Source organism: Penicillium rubens (genome assembly GCF_028828025.1).
Source record: "Penicillium rubens strain IBT 27055 chromosome Unknown utg000002l_segment0_segment0, whole genome shotgun sequence".
Lineage (NCBI taxonomy): Eukaryota > Fungi > Ascomycota > Eurotiomycetes > Eurotiales > Aspergillaceae > Penicillium > Penicillium rubens.
In genome coordinates this window covers 4,796,257-4,811,384 of record NW_026890600.1, presented here as the reverse complement: position 1 = coordinate 4,811,384, position 15,128 = coordinate 4,796,257, and the positions used below count along the sequence as shown (strand labels likewise).

General features: G+C 49.6%; 6 protein-coding genes across 6 annotated transcripts; 2 read left to right on the top strand and 4 right to left on the bottom strand.

Annotated features, from left to right (window-relative positions):
- Positions 1 to 1,157: 1,157 nt before the first annotated feature.
- On the bottom strand, positions 1,158 to 2,615 carry N7525_004313 (putative protein kinase; the record flags this gene model as incomplete). The annotated part of the gene is made up of 5 exons (XM_061212982.1): positions 1,158 to 1,336; positions 1,397 to 1,562; positions 1,627 to 1,928; positions 1,987 to 2,309; positions 2,368 to 2,615. The coding sequence occupies 5 exons, from the start codon at positions 2,613 to 2,615 to the stop codon at positions 1,158 to 1,160; spliced, it is 1,218 nt and encodes a 405-aa protein (XP_061070003.1).
- Positions 2,616 to 3,191: 576 nt separating this feature from the next.
- Positions 3,192 to 4,300, bottom strand: N7525_004312 (HesB/IscA family protein; the record flags this gene model as incomplete). Its single annotated transcript, XM_002565910.1, has 2 exons — positions 3,192 to 3,557; positions 3,974 to 4,300. The coding sequence occupies 2 exons, from the start codon at positions 4,298 to 4,300 to the stop codon at positions 3,192 to 3,194; spliced, it is 693 nt and encodes a 230-aa protein (XP_002565956.1).
- Positions 4,301 to 4,624: 324 nt separating this feature from the next.
- bna5-1 (kynureninase) lies at positions 4,625 to 8,208 on the top strand (the record flags this gene model as incomplete). Its single annotated transcript, XM_002565911.2, has 6 exons — positions 4,625 to 4,814; positions 4,883 to 5,226; positions 5,294 to 5,774; positions 5,823 to 6,204; positions 6,559 to 6,865; positions 6,925 to 8,208. 6 exons carry the CDS (start codon positions 4,625 to 4,627, stop codon positions 8,206 to 8,208), a joined length of 2,988 nt encoding a protein of 995 aa, XP_002565957.2.
- A 240-nt stretch (positions 8,209 to 8,448) lies between these two features.
- N7525_004310 (ER membrane protein complex subunit 4) lies at positions 8,449 to 9,124 on the bottom strand (the record flags this gene model as incomplete). Its single annotated transcript, XM_002565913.1, has 3 exons — positions 8,449 to 8,524; positions 8,578 to 8,924; positions 8,987 to 9,124. 3 exons carry the CDS (start codon positions 9,122 to 9,124, stop codon positions 8,449 to 8,451), a joined length of 561 nt encoding a protein of 186 aa, XP_002565959.1.
- A 468-nt stretch (positions 9,125 to 9,592) lies between these two features.
- Positions 9,593 to 12,319, top strand: N7525_004309 (putative AP-2 adaptor complex subunit beta; the record flags this gene model as incomplete). Its single annotated transcript, XM_061212981.1, has 6 exons — positions 9,593 to 9,628; positions 9,912 to 10,096; positions 10,178 to 10,253; positions 10,309 to 10,673; positions 10,726 to 11,154; positions 11,212 to 12,319. 6 exons carry the CDS (start codon positions 9,593 to 9,595, stop codon positions 12,317 to 12,319), a joined length of 2,199 nt encoding a protein of 732 aa, XP_061070002.1.
- Positions 12,320 to 12,969: 650 nt separating this feature from the next.
- N7525_004308 (putative eukaryotic translation initiation factor 3 subunit EifCl) lies at positions 12,970 to 14,532 on the bottom strand (the record flags this gene model as incomplete). The annotated part of the gene is made up of 2 exons (XM_002565915.1): positions 12,970 to 14,091; positions 14,227 to 14,532. The coding sequence occupies 2 exons, from the start codon at positions 14,530 to 14,532 to the stop codon at positions 12,970 to 12,972; spliced, it is 1,428 nt and encodes a 475-aa protein (XP_002565961.1).
- Positions 14,533 to 15,128: the final 596 nt, after the last annotated feature.

Genomic DNA, 15,128 nt, shown 5'->3' with positions numbered 1-15,128 from the left:
TTCGAGGCAGTGCGCTAATGTCGCCAATGACAACCGCTAGGCCAAATGCCCGCCTTTTCCCGCTTGTTAACTGTTAGTACATCCGCCAAGACAGGTCTCGACAGTCTGTATCAGGAATGACTTACCAGCTATGAGAGGAGCTTGGGCCATGCTGGTGGTATGGCGGCTGGTATTCGTGGCTAGGATATGTCCGGTGGTGGGCACAAAACATAGGTCGAATTTTGCTCGCTCATCACAGAGAATTGTCCGGGGTATACACGTCCCTATTCGTCTATGCAGTACCAGAGCAATGAAATAACGGAGCGGTAGGTGACAGCAACATGAGAAATAAAGAACTGGGAGGAAGTGAGAGTGAAGAGAGATAACAGCGAGAGCGGTCTCTTCTTGGGAAAGGTATCGTGGATAACGAGGTGACCTACCTCTGCAGCAGTCACATCCCAAATCAATACAACCTTTCCTCAAGAACAGGTGTATGAATTTTCTGAAGGGGCAATGCACATTGTGTTCAGGGCTGTTGACTCGAATGCCGGCAGTTGAGTTCAGTGCTGTATGACTAGGAATGTTTCAACATGTAACAAAAACAGCTATCATCATTAGTATATATGCTAACGATCTAGCAGACGCAGCGCAAACGGCAAATTACGCGAGTAGTAGATGTCCACGGGTCCACGGAAGCTTTCAAGGTCACTACTTTTATTCTAAGGGCTCCTTCCTCGAGTTGAAAGACACAGAGGCTCTTTCCCAAATTGATATAACCCGATTAGGAAGGTCGAGACCCTATCAGGTTAGAGTTGTTTACCTGACCAGGTGCGGAGGGCTATCTCTTAGTTTTTTAAATATGAGAGAGTCACACCTTCCATAAAACAGCAAGGTAAGCCTCAATCTCAAGCATCAACACCAATGGTCCACTCCAGGTCCCTGGATTTGGCTCTTGAACTACGAGCTCACTGGTACACACGTACCCTACTTAATGGCGTTTATATCTTTCTCAATCCTTTACTGTCTTCCTTTTTACGACTCTTTTGAGCGATCCATACATATGTAGCTAGTGGATTCTCACATCTCCTTGCCCCCGTATCCTCAGTCCCTGTTGGAGATTGCCATGAGTTGATAACTAAAGCTGATAACTAAAGCAATAAACACTCCAGCTACTCCAACTAATCATTCAGCCACGGATCCTGGAGTAGATCCTTTGCGGTCTTCCTATCTTCAGGCCGCCACTGAAGCATCCCTCTCATGAAAGCTATGAACATCTCCTTATTTCTCCCTTCAAGGAACACTTCCGACTGCTCCAAACTGACCCCTGTCGGGATCTCTATGTCTTGCTTCCATTTTCCTTTTAGGTTTGTCTTCGTAAGTCTTTGAAAAGTGCATTAAGCGAGAAAAGGATACTTACCATCATTGGTGAAGAATTCATGGCTCCGTTTTCCACGCTGAAGCATATCTAAAGGGGGTGGCCCTAGACTACCCATGACTTCTGCAAGATGCGCCCGGGTCGAGTACCCTTTGCCATCAGGGTCATTTCCATGGAAAAGGTGTCTACCCTCAAACAAATCCCACACCTATTATTCCTGAATGGTTAGTACACGATATTGAGAGTGAAAAGAGTGAACAGGGAAAGCATACCATAACACCAACATTCCATATGTCAACCGGGTAGCTCCAATCAGTCTTCAGCATCACCTCTGGCGGCCTATAAACATCTGGCTGTGCATCGTGATTCCTCTTCTCATCTCCTTGTACGGCAGAGCCAAAATCGCTTAAAACTGCTCGGCCAAATACCTTCGGCAAATCGAAACATCGGGAAGCATAAACTGGCAAGCCATTGACGATTTTGCGGTGTGAAGGGCTCTCCAGCTCAGCTTGGGTAAAACTTTCAAGGATGGACTTGTCTTCTATTTCTTGAAGAATATTATCGCTTTTAATGTCTGCAAGAATGCATATTAGGGCAATGCCTTTCGAAAAAGCCTTATTGATACGACTTACCGGTGTGGACAAGCTTGCATTCAGTGTGCAGGTAGTCAAGTGCAAGAAATATCTGCATAAGACCTGGTTTGAGGAGATCTTCGGTAAATCGATGGTTGGGATTGCGGTACAGAAGGTCTCTGAAACTCCCCCACATCGGGTTCTGAACGAGACACGGATGGTTGCCGCCCGAAGAGGGAATTGTGAAGATATCCAGTGCTTTCCTTACATGAGCATGGCCAGGATGCCATGAACGCCCTTGGTTTAATTGCTTATAAACCTCAAACTCATCCTGGTTATCTTCGTCACGAGTGTAGATCTTGAGAGTCACATATCGATGACCTCTGATTTGTTTCAGTGAGTCAGTGTATAGTTAAAATAAGTAGACCTATTCTGGCTTACTCAAGATCACGAGCGAGCCATACAGTAGAAGTAGTCCCAAAACCAAGTTTACCAACAATCTGGTATTTGGAAACAAGGACGTCGCCAATATTAGCAGGATAATATTGTCCTTGTTTGAACTTTTTAAACCGTTCCTCATCAAGCACCTCGGAGGGACGGACGGTATCGAACCCACTGGTGGGAAAGCACATGGGAGGCCAGGGGGCTCTCCGGAACGCCTTTGTGGCCCATTTCATGATCGTAGCCATCCTGACGGTGTAGAAGGAGAAGACGGTGGCACAGGAAGAATGCAGAATGAAGATAGTTAACTATCTACGTAAGTAAATATCTAGATATTTCCAATAACACCTGGGCAAGGGGGATGATGTCTCATCCTCCTGGCCCGGGGCACCATCCCCCAGCTCATATATATGACATTCGAATATATCGAGGGACGACTGGCGGACAGTTGACAGACGCCAAGTTAAGGAAGGTCACTAATCCGTGTGCGAGACGGGATCTCGGGAGGTCCACGGGTCCATCCATCCATGGATAGATGCCCAGGTGCTACCTAGGTGGGTAAAATAGGAAAATAAGTAACGTCAGCACTAGAACAGCAGGGCAGCGGCGGCTGGATGTCCAAGTTACGGGTGGAAAGGAAAGGCAGCCAATTCGGCCTCAAGAGCGGTCATTTTCGACGCCGGCGTCAATTCCACAGGTCCTCATATTTTAGGTATAATTATCTATCTTTCCAGGAAGCAGAATGCAGTATGATGTACATAAATAATAGAGAAAAGGAAGAAACAGTAAATACCATCTCTCTTATTTCTCCAAGGGGCAGATTCTTAATCACTGACATCGAAACTCGTCCCACAACCGCAGTTACTTGTTGCACGGGGGTTATCCACAATCTTGAACTGGCTCCCGATCAGCTCGGTAGTATAGTCCACGGTACTGCCATGCAGCAGCTCGAGCGAAGGCTCATCCATGACGACCTTGGCCTCGCCAGATGACTCTGTTGCAGCTTCATCCGCTTCTCCTTCAAACACAGTATCCTCTTCCGGGTCAATCTTGGAAGCCCCCTCTAGGGACATCATATACTGGAAGCCATGGCACCCGCCGCTGGTTACTGTGATGCGAAGATGGTGGTACGGATTCTCTTCCTTGATGGCGGAGGGAGAAGTGGTTGGGTCTGTGATTTCGCGGAGACGCTGCGCTGGGTTAGCTTGGTAGTTCACAGAGATAGAGAAACCCAAACGGAGGGAGAAGGCAAAAATAAAAAGTGATAAAAATAAAAACATGCAACAGTGAGGATTCGCTGGTGGTCACCCACCCAACTACTAACTCACCGGCGTGTGGCTTAAGTACGGCTGAGCGGACGGGAAGCCCTGTTTTCCACACCCTATGGTCGCATGTACTTGGAAGAGCATGTGAAGGGCTCAAGGCGCGGACACATGGTTGTCCCATGCCGACTGAAAGCGAGCCGACACAAGAGACAAACCCCGGTACTCGGCACTTGATGTTTATGCAGCCCAAACAACTTCCCGCCGGTCACAGCACAAGCCACATAGAAGAATGAAGCAAACGCAGACAAAACATAAGCAAAAGAAATCCTTTATCAACTCACCTCCACAGCTCGTGGTGAAATACCAATCATGAGGGATTGCCCATCATCTCCGGTTCTCGGGTTTTGCGTCACCTTCGCGGCAGGACGGGCGGACGAGGAAGAAAAACTGGCATTTTGCTGGCGGATAGAGCGAGGGGTTGAGGATTGAGGTGCTGAGCGTTTGAGAGGAAGCGCACTGCTTGCGGTAGTGCTTGGCCGGCGAGGAACGATTTCGCCGCCGGGGAATGCGGAGAGGCGCAAAGCCGGTCGGGAAGTTGAGAAGAGCCGGCAAGTCTGTGGTTGGGATAACCGGCGGACGGCTGATGATGAGAATAAAGAGCGCGACATTGCTGATGTGTGAAAGAATGAAATATGTCAAGAGGAGAAAACAGAGAGATGAAGAACACCTGATAACTACCAACATTTGAAATCATCCCATTCCCGATTACATCGGGTTAGTCAGTTTGGCAGTGACGCCATTGGTCAGATAAAGTCGGAGATTTAGGGCAGAATAATGTCCCCATCAGGAAGTGATCGGCGGATGGTGGGGGACTGCAGATAAATGTTCAAGGTTGTATGACTCTCTTCCGGAGCTTTGGTCTGCTAGAGCTCTCAGCTTTGCGAAATATACACCCGAATCCCCCATAACTATCCGGTTCTAGGTCTGTCGTCATGGGTTCCCGGCAGCATGTTCGGGACGTCAAAAGCGGCTCCCCGCTTTCATATACAGATGACATCAGAGCCTACAAGAAGGAGTATGCCGAAGCTCTTGATGGTCAAGATCCGCTCCGTGGATTCCGGGATGAGTTTATCATTCCATCCAAGAAGGATCTCAAGCGGAAGACTCTGGCGGTAGATGACAGTGCGTACCAAGGTCTCTTGTATATCCGGGCAGCCGTTCTAATATTTGGCATTCTTCCTTCTCGTTAGGCAATGAAACGTCTGATGAAAAATGCATCTACTTCTGTGGTAACTCACTGGGAGTCCAGCCCCGTAGTACCCAGAAATATATCGAGCAATACTTGCGAACTTGGGCAACAAAAGGTGTGACCGGGCACTTTGTACCGCATGATGATCAATTGCTGCCTCCTTTTGTCGACGTTGACACCGCCGCCTCCAAGCTTATGGCCTCAGTTGTCGGTGCCTCTCAAAGTGAAGTGGCAGTTATGGGAACCTTGACTGCCAATTTGCACCTGCTAATGGCAAGCTTCTATCGCCCAACCAAAGAGAAGTATAAGATTATACTGGAGGGCAAGGCTTTTCCCAGTGACCATGTATGTTGCTCAATTGTGCAGTCGAACTTTGCCCTTTGTCATTGGCACTAATCCGAATGCAATTAAGTATGCGGTGGAGTCTCAGCTCCGCCATCATAACTTCGATCCGAAAGACGGCATGGTTTTGATTGAACCCAAAGATTTAGATCAGCCTACCCTGACCACGGAACAGATCATCAAAGCGATCGATGACAACGCTTCCAGCACCGCACTCGTCCTCCTCTCGGCTATTCAGTTCTACACAGGGCAGTACTTCGACATAGAACGGATCACAGCTCACGCCCACTCTAAAGGCATCCTGATCGGCTGGGACTGTGCTCACGCCACCGGCAATGTGGATTTACGACTTCACGATTGGAATGTGGATTTTGCAGCCTGGTGCAATTACAAGTACCTCAACAGCGGACCGGGCGGAATAGCAGGACTATTTGTCCATGAACGCCACGGCTCTGTGGATGAGAAACAGCCCGAGACCGACGAGACATTCCGGCCTCGACTCTCAGGCTGGTGGGGTGGAGATATCAAAACACGCTTCAACATGGAAAACAGTCAGTATCTTAATCGGATGTACAGATAGGCGAGACTGACGACCATAGAATTCCTACCACAACCCGGTGCCGCTGGGTTCCAGCTGTCGAATCCCTCTGTTCTAGATATCAATGCGGTCGTCGCATCTCTCGAAATCTTCAACCGGGCAACAATGAAGGAGATTCGACAGAAATCCCTCAATCTCACGGGATATCTAGAACATCTCCTGACGAAGTATCCTCTAGACGCTGCCCCGGAAGATAAACCATTTACCCTCATCACGCCATCAAACCCAGCTGAGCGAGGTGCGCAGCTCAGTCTACGTCTCCAGCCAGGGTTGCTAGATCACGTTCTGCATTGTCTGGAGGAGAATGGCGTTGTGATTGACGAGAGGAAACCGGATGTAGTTCGCGTCGCCCCTGCACCTTTGTATAACACTTACACGGAAGTGTGGGAGTTCTGTCAGATATTTTTGCAGGCGTGCAGAGAAGCCGTGAAGGCACGTTGACCGTTGTGGTGTGTTGTATTACCATGTTTCAACTGCGTATATCTAGTTTTACCTATACCTATCAAGAACCTTTATTTTGAATCGTTGCTTATTTACAAGCTCTCGGGTCAGGCATATCTACAAATTCAACGGTATAGTCCGTAAAAAGTAGTGATCAGCCCTATAGGTAAAAGCTTCGGCTTCTCGGCACGCCTTCCAGGGTTGTTATCTCCGCAAATGGCGATATGGATTGGGTCCTTCCCGCTTACGTGCTAGCGAGAAAAACTCGGAGTTGCAGGTTTCTCTGTGTTTCCTAGGCCTTTTTTCTCACCTGTTCGGTTTCGAAATGGACCAGAGATGGCGGAGAAGCAAATAAAGCAACCATTTGTTTCGCACCCGGAATCCGGTCAAGATGGGACTGCGGGAACGAGGAGAGGGGACCTTGCTGATGTCGACTACTCAGTCTTCACAGTCAGTCAGCGCAGGTATATTGTCTTTATGGCCTCTTGGGCTGGGTTCTTCTCGCCTGTCTCTTCTCAGATCTACTTCCCCGCATTGAATACGTTGGCGAAAGATCTGCACGTATCAAATTCGTTGATCAATTTGACTTTGACAAGTTATATGGTAAGGCTTCGTACGTGTTTAGGACGTTCCATTTTATAGTTTGGTTAATGGGAATGCAGATTTTTCAAGGCTTGTCGCCCATGTTTATTGGTGACTTTGCGGACAAAGCTGGCCGACGACCAGCATATATCGTGTGTTTCACCATCTATATCGCAGCCAATATTGGACTTGCCCTGCAAAACAATTACGCAGCGCTTTTCATCCTCCGGTGCTTGCAAAGTGCAGGGAGCAGCACGACCATTGCCCTCTCATCGGGAGTGGTCTCCGATGTAGCTACAGCATCACAACGAGGTTCCTACATGGGACTCGTCACAGCGGGCTCTCTCATGGGCCCTTCAGTTGGACCAGTAATTGGAGGTCTATTGTCTCAATATTTGGGCTGGCGGGCGATTTTCTGGTTTCTGACCATTTTCGCAGCGGCTTTCATGATTCCCTTTCTGCTTTACTTCCCGGAAACTGCTCGTGGTGTTGTGGGTGATGGCTCATTGCCTCCTCAGAAATGGAATATGCCCCTGATCAGCTACCTGAAGTCCCGAAAGGCTCGTGAGGAGGGCGTCATATCTACAGCAACTGCACCAAAGCAGAAGCTCAAGTTTCCCAATCCTCTCCAGACGCTTGCCATTGTTTTCCAGAAGGATACCAGTCTCATTCTCTTCTGCAATGCTATTCTTTTTGCTGGATTTTACGACGTGAGCGCAAGCATTCCTTCTATTTTCAATGATCTCTATGGGCTAGACGACCTCCAGGTTGGTCTGTGCTATATTCCGTTTGGCCTTGGTGCAACCATAGCTTCCATTGTCAATGGCAAGTTCTTGGACTTGAACTATCGCCGACTCGCAAAGCAATTGGACTTCCCACTAACCAAGAACCGTGAAACTGACTTGCGGAATTTCCCTATTGAAAAAGCTCGCCTGCAGATCGCATTCCCTCTTCTCGCACTAGGAAGCATCTCCGTCCTGGCGTTTGGGTGGTTTTTGAACTATGGCATTCATCTCGCTGCGCCAACGTGTATTCTGTTCCTCATGGGGTTGACACTGACTGGTGCATTCAATACCATCAGTACACTCTTGGTAGACCTATATCCAACCCAAGCGGCCAAAGCCACTGCTGCCAATAATTTGGGCCGTTGCTTACTGGGAGCCGGCGCAACGGCACTCATCGATCCTATGCTTTCTGCCATGGGCCGGGGCTGGTGTTTCACATTCATCGCGCTGGTGATGATGGCCACGACACCGCTGCTTTTGATCGTGATTCGAAAGGGGCCGGATTGGCGTGAAGAGCGTCGTCTAAAAGAGGAAGCTAAGAATACTGGGAACGGGAATGCTCCAAGAAGCCAGAAGTGACCAGGGGGTTATTCCTCTGCTACCGGGTGACCATAATGCACTACATCTTCCCTGTCGATACACTTTTAGAAACTGCGCCTAAGAAATGCATGATTATAGAACTCTTCAATAAACAATACAAGAAGGCAAAGGACCAACATGATCACTGGCATGATAGGCTGTTCCACATCGAATTATCATCAAGATCCCATTGCCAAAAGCCTCTTTCAAACATTTATCCTGTACTCCAAGCCTATGGCATCACCTGAAAGCAAAATGAGCCCGCTCCAAAGGCTGCCGTTCCGACTCCCATGCCAGCCAATCCGATCTCGTAGTTCTGGACAGATGTTAGCAAAATAGTTGTTGTCAAAACTGTAGGGCAAGACTTACGGCAACAGGCCCATCGCATTAACCTTCCAGATACCCAAACACAGTAATACCAGCTGCATCAACATGTAGACCACCTTTACTCCAAGCAGACGCGAATGTGTCGATGGGGTGTCGTACTTGGCGAATGCCGCATTGGTACCTATCAGGCCCTGTATGGGACCCTTGAACAGCATAAGGACCATCATAATGCTGAAAATCTGAAGACTGTTGCCGGACATGTACATCATAATGGCATTCATTGGGATCTGCTTGGACGGGGCGATGGCGATCTCCCACGCTTTCTTCATCTTAAGCGCATCGGTCTCCTCGGGTCTCTTCGTGGTAGCTTGTTGTTGCTGTTGCTGGCGCTGAAAAGTTCCATATTAGTATGTTCCCTTCCCTAGTATCATGAGTTATGGGTGGAACTCACCTGCTTGCCTCCGCGACTGCTCGAGAAGCCTGGCGGGTCCGGGATGCTAGATGCGGCCTTTGAGGGGCGAGGCATCGGGGAGTTCAAGGAAACAACCCATTGCGGAGGGGGAGGAGGTGGTAGACGAGCTTGTGACATAATTAAGATAGTAAATGTGGTGTGTGGGGGGAGATGATCTTAGAAGAAATGACGGGGAGGAAAGTTGGGTAGGGAGGTTCCCTCCGCAAGTGGCTACGCCGCCTTCAATTCTCCTTTCCTTCTCTCTCTCTCTCTTTTTATTTCCCACTTCAGTTAGCCTTCTGATTCTTTTTCCCAATTGTCTGAGAAAGGACAATGTCCAATCGCTGATCCAATTTGTCTCCGAGCATCCGAACGGTGAACACGTCCTCGGTCTCACCCTTTTCCTCTCTCAAAACTCCCCGACGACCCGGACCCTTTAGACTTGATTTCACGCGCTTTACGTTCGTTCTATCCTCGACGATCCTCCAGCCAAGCTCGACTGTGATTGATCGCACGGTTGTCAGACACGACGGAGCTCGCCCGAAGTTCGCATTCCAAGAAATCGCGCCTAGCAGTGCCTAATCGCTATTCGTCCATACCGCAGCCATGAGTTCTGGAGGAGATGCGAAGTTATTCGCCAGGGTACGTTAGCTCGCCCAGCCTGTTCTCTGATTGCATGATATATCCAACGTCGCATAATATTCATTTCCCCCCTTCCCCGCATTCTACTTCCATGTATTCGCTTCCCCTCGCTTTGGTGAGCTCTGTACTCGGGCTTTTGCATCTTGCTTGGTTCCCTTGCATCCGGCATAGGCTATTGTTTTGTTCCTACCTCACTCCGAATCACTCCATCGTATCTGCCCTCATGTTTATCGCTATATCTCCTTATCCTCCATTCCATGGCTCACGCTCACGAAATATACAGGGGAAGGTTGCGGAGTTACGGCAAGAGCTCAATAGCGGCGGCAAAAAAGACAAGAACTATTCCGCCAAAAAGATCGCCCTTAAGAAGATTGTCGCCAATATGACCATGAGCAACAACGACATGGTTGCGCTGTTTCCAGATGTTATTGGTTGTATGAACCTGCCGAGCTTGGAGATCAAGAAGATGTATGTCCGGACCATCTACTCAATAATGCTCCTTATGGTGTGCCATGCGGGCTAGAGCTTGCTTGCTAATACGTTGTGTAGGTGCTTCTTGTTTCTGGTCAATTATTCGAGAATGAAACCAGAGGTCGCATTGAAAGCGCTACCCACATTGGTTGATGTATGGCCCCGCTGTTATGAAAGGAGATTCGAGTTGTGCTAACTTTGCTACACAGGATATGGCAGACAACAACCCACTTGTGCGCGCGCTTGCGCTGCGAACCATCTCATATGTGCATGTTCGTGAATTTGTCGAAGCGACGTTCCAACCTGTCAAGCGCCTGATGCAAGACAATGACCCATATGTCCGCAAGACGGCTGCTTTCTGTGTTGCAAAGCTCTATGAGCACGATAAAAAGATGGTTGAGAACTCAGATCTAATCGACAGGCTCAACCGCATGTTGAAGGATGAGAACCCGACTGTTGTTTCTAGCGTCTTGGCTTCGTTGGTGGATATCTGGGGCCGCAGTGAATCGATTTCACTCACTATCGACTATGTCAGTGCCTCGAAATTGGTTTCAATCCTGGCAGACTGCTCCGAGTAAGTATGTTCGGTTCCATATCTGGGGACGTCGTGTTAACAGTTCATACAGATGGTGTCAAACTTACATCCTCGAGGCATTAATGGCATATGTGCCTCAGGATTCCGCGGAGGCGCTTCTGCTGGCAGAGCGAATTGCCCCACGACTGTCACACTCAAATTCCGCCGTCGTCCTAACCTCATGCCGTGTCATTCTTTATCTCATGAACTACATTGCGGGCGAAAAGCATATCACGTCATTATGCAAGAAGTTATCTCCGCCGCTCGTCACATTGCTTTCCAAGCCGCCCGAGGTCCAGTATCTGGCACTGCGCAATGCTATCTTAATTCTTCAAAAGAGACCGGAGGTCTTGCGGAATGATATCCGAGTGTTCTTCTGCAATTACAACGACCCAATCTACGTCAAAGTCACCAAGCTGGAATTGATGTTCATGCTAACCACAAAAGAGAACATCTCCGTCGTGTTGGCAGAGCTCCGAGAGTAAGAACTTCACAGATTGACTTGACTGTATCAGACGTGTACTGACATCTTCCACAGATATGCCACTGAAATTGATGTTCACTTTGTGCGCAAGGCCGTCCGGGCCATTGGAAAATTGGCAATCAAGATTGAATCGGCTGCAAAGCAGTGTATCGAAACGCTCTTGGAGCTGGTCGATGCCAAGATCCCATACATTGTCCAAGAGGCAACAGTTGTGATTCGCAACATCTTCCGCAAATACCCCAACCAGTACGAAAGTATAATCAGCCATGTTATCCGAAACATCGACGATCTGGATGAGCCTGAGGCCAAGGCAGCCGTCATTTGGATCATTGGCCAGTATGCAGACCGCATCGATAACTCGGATGGCCTCCTCCAGGATTACTTGGCCACATTCCACGACGAAACGGTCGAAGTGCAGCTGGCCCTGCTCACGGCTACCGTCAAACTTTTCATCCAACGCCCCACCAAGGGCCAGCAGCTCGTACCACAAGTACTGAAATGGTGCACCGAAGAAACAGATGACCCTGATCTTCGTGACCGTGGTTACATGTACTGGCGCTTGTTGTCGACAGACCCAGCAACCGCCAAGCAGATTGTCATGGGCCAAAAGCCCCCAATCACGGCCGAGAGCGAAAAGCTAGACCCACGCACCCTCGAGGAACTGTGTCTGAACGTCGGCACTCTAGCCACTGTTTACCTCAAGCCCATCCACCAAGTCTTCCGCGCTGCCCGCCCTCGACGTCTCCTGCCCAGCCCAGCCTTGCAACGTTCCCCCGTCGACGACGGCACAGGAAATATGCTCGAATACAACCCTCCCACCGCAAACATGGCATCCGCATCAACCAGTAATAGCGGTCTAGCCACAATCATCACCACAGGTGATCCCGTCACGCCAGTCTACAATGGGCCTCCACCTTCTCTCCCCGTCGGCCCGGGCGTCAACCCCGGAACCACAGGTCCCAGCAACATGAATGAAGCAGCAGATGCAGCAGACGCTTACTTCAGTGGTATTGGCTCCCAGCAAATGGCTTCGATGGACCTTGATGGTGCCGGTGGTGGAGGTGCGCCTCAGACTCAGTACGTTGTGACTCAAAATCAGCAGCAGGTGTATCAGCCACAACTGGCTGGTGGAGCTGCCACGGGAGAGCTATTATTGTTATGATTTAGTTTAGAGAGGGATGTATTTGTACATGTAGATAGCAGACGTTTCTCATGCGGCCTGCGCCTAGTAATTACGAAATATTTTGATCTGAATGGAGTTTCTAGGGTTTCTCATTCACGCCAAGTCCCTATCCCAGAGCAACTCAGGATTTCGTTTTAAGCAGTCACAGTGGAAGATATGAAATATGTAGAGTCTTTCTCGTTGATCTAATGCTTTCATCAAGTAACTGTTTTTCTTCTACCTGACACAAATACTCTCCCCATGCTGTGTTAACCATCTGCCTTCAAAGAAGCAGCGACAGCAGACCAGGATGACACATGAAACAGCGGACGCCCACCAAAAATATCGCGATAATCCAACTTGAACTTGATTTTGAACGGACCAGGAAGCCTTGAGCTTCCATGATCCATGGACGGGGAACACTCGAAAAATAAAAAAAATTGGAAAACAAGACACAGAAACATGAAACGTGAGAAGGGGAAAGGGGAGAGCAATGAGTATAATATGGAAAATAAAAAACAAAGTAGGCAGAGAAAAAGAAAATTCATCTCAAGTCATGTCCGTTCCTCTTCTTGTAAGCAGAAGGCTTCCCACCATTCGCTTTTTTTTTCTCTTCAACTCTCGGTACACTTATGAGACACGGGCCGCGTTTAGTAGACGCGAGCGAGGTTACGCAGGTACCAGTCGACCAGACGGCGGCCGGCCTTGGTCTCGCTGACGTGGATCAGGTCGTCCTCAAGAGCGTAGTCAAGATCGTTGGCGATGGCAGGCTCGCCATCCAGGAGGCCACCGTCGACCCAGCGGATCTGGCGGCTGCGCTGCTTGTTAACGAGCAGCCACGAGCGGAGCTGCTCGGGGGACACCTCGAGGAAACCTGCAAGCTTCTTGAGGTCCATGGTGGTGTAGAGCTTGAGGTAAGAGCGGATGGTGGGGTTGAACAGGGTGTTCTTGACCTCGTCCATGAAGATGGCGGTGTGGTGGTCGACGGGGTCGACGTTGGAGGCGGGGTTGTCGAAGTCGGGAGGAGTGGGGTTGATGAACTTAGGGCAGGAAGAGCGGAAGAGCTCCTCGAAGACGGGCAAGGCCTCGGGCCCACCCTTCTGCATGCGGTAGAATTGCTCGCCGTACTTCTCGCGGACGGCCGAGTGGATGGTGTCATCCAGACGGGTGGGGTGGAGAGCGACACAGATGGCAATCAGGGCGTACATCTGGTCGTTCTTCTTGGCGATGGCTTCGTAGTTGTTGCCGCCCTTCTGGAAGTTCTTTGTCCGAGACACATACACGAGGATGTGGCTGAACATGCGGATGGCGTCGCCGTAGCGGCGCATCATCATGTAGGAGAAGCCCACGTAGTAGTAGGTGGTGAAGTGGGCGGCCATCACGCGGGCGAACATGGCCTTCTTGTTCATCTCGACATCGTCGAGGATCTTCAGGGCCAGACTGAAGTCACCGAGCAGGCAGTGCACGCGCAGCAGTCCGATGATCGAGAAGTAGCCGAGCATCTTGTACAACGGGCGCGAGCCGTACTCGCCGGCGACAGCCATTGGGTCTTCTCCCCGCTTAGTGGCGTTCAATTGCTCGCTGATCTGCGAGCGCTGGATGAGAGAGTAAAGCACGTTCAGCACTGAGTAGCAACCCCATGTGTTCGGGTTTTCGCGGAGCAGCTGGCTCTCCTCCTCGTTGGATCCAGTGCAAGCAACACGGTTGCGGTAACGGCAGAAGGATTCGAATTGGTAGATGAACTCGTCAATAACTTCCCAAGCCCAGTAGTACTGATTGTAGAGAAGATTATCGTTAGTTTTCTGAATTGTCATGAGGGATGAATCGACCTGTTGATTTCACGAATGCCAAGCTTTTCCTTTTCATTCATGGCGTTCAACAATCGGCGGGCGAAACGGGGCACCTACGTTAGGAACCTCCAAATCCACGGGGCCATCGGAGTTCAGGATATAGTGGAAGAGACTGCAGTAGTTGTCGTAGCTGGCGAATTTGGTCTCAAGAGTAGCCTGGTATTCCAGCGGGGTGGCGGCGGCGGCCAGCTGGGCCTGAAGGTCGTGGGCCTGGGATGCACCGTGGGACATGGTCTGATCCAGCTCGCTCATTCCATCGTCGAAGTTGACCTGCTCGCGGTAGTCGTTGACCATAGCCTCCTCCTCATTATCGGACTCATCGTTCAAGTTGGGGCGCGCATTGGCGCGGTCTTCGTAGGACATGTTGAGTATGAGGGGGGGAAGAAAAGAGTTAAAAATGCAGCAAGATGCCGAGATGAAACGGCAGTGAGGAAGCGGAAGGGCGCGGTGGGGAGGGGGTGGGATAGCGTCGGCGTGTGCGATTTGCCAAAGAAGTCGAATTTTGAGGGTTTTCGCTTGGGTGTTTGTGCTTATCTTATCTGCGCATAAGTATTGTAATGACTCAGCTGTGCGGGTTTTGTGCACGGTGCACTCAGTACGGTGGAAGTACAGGGTACTGAGACCATCACCTGTTTTGGCGGGAAATTGTTGTACTGTGTACTTCCACTTCGTATAGACCTCAACATCGATATAGCTTTGCAACTACCTAGCTAGGTAAGTACATAAATACCTACATATATAAGTAGATATTTAATAAATAGAATAAAGGATTTAATATCCCTGAAGTGCACAACAGACCGATGGAAGTGACTCTAGACATTCTAAACCGAATTGGTACTTTTTCTGGCTGGCTGTTCCATGTCTTGATATAAAAAGTGACCTTGTATAATATACTCACTGCTCCGGCCCCTTGTTCAAAGACTGACGCCAGGGTACACTAGGTTTAATTATTCAAACTA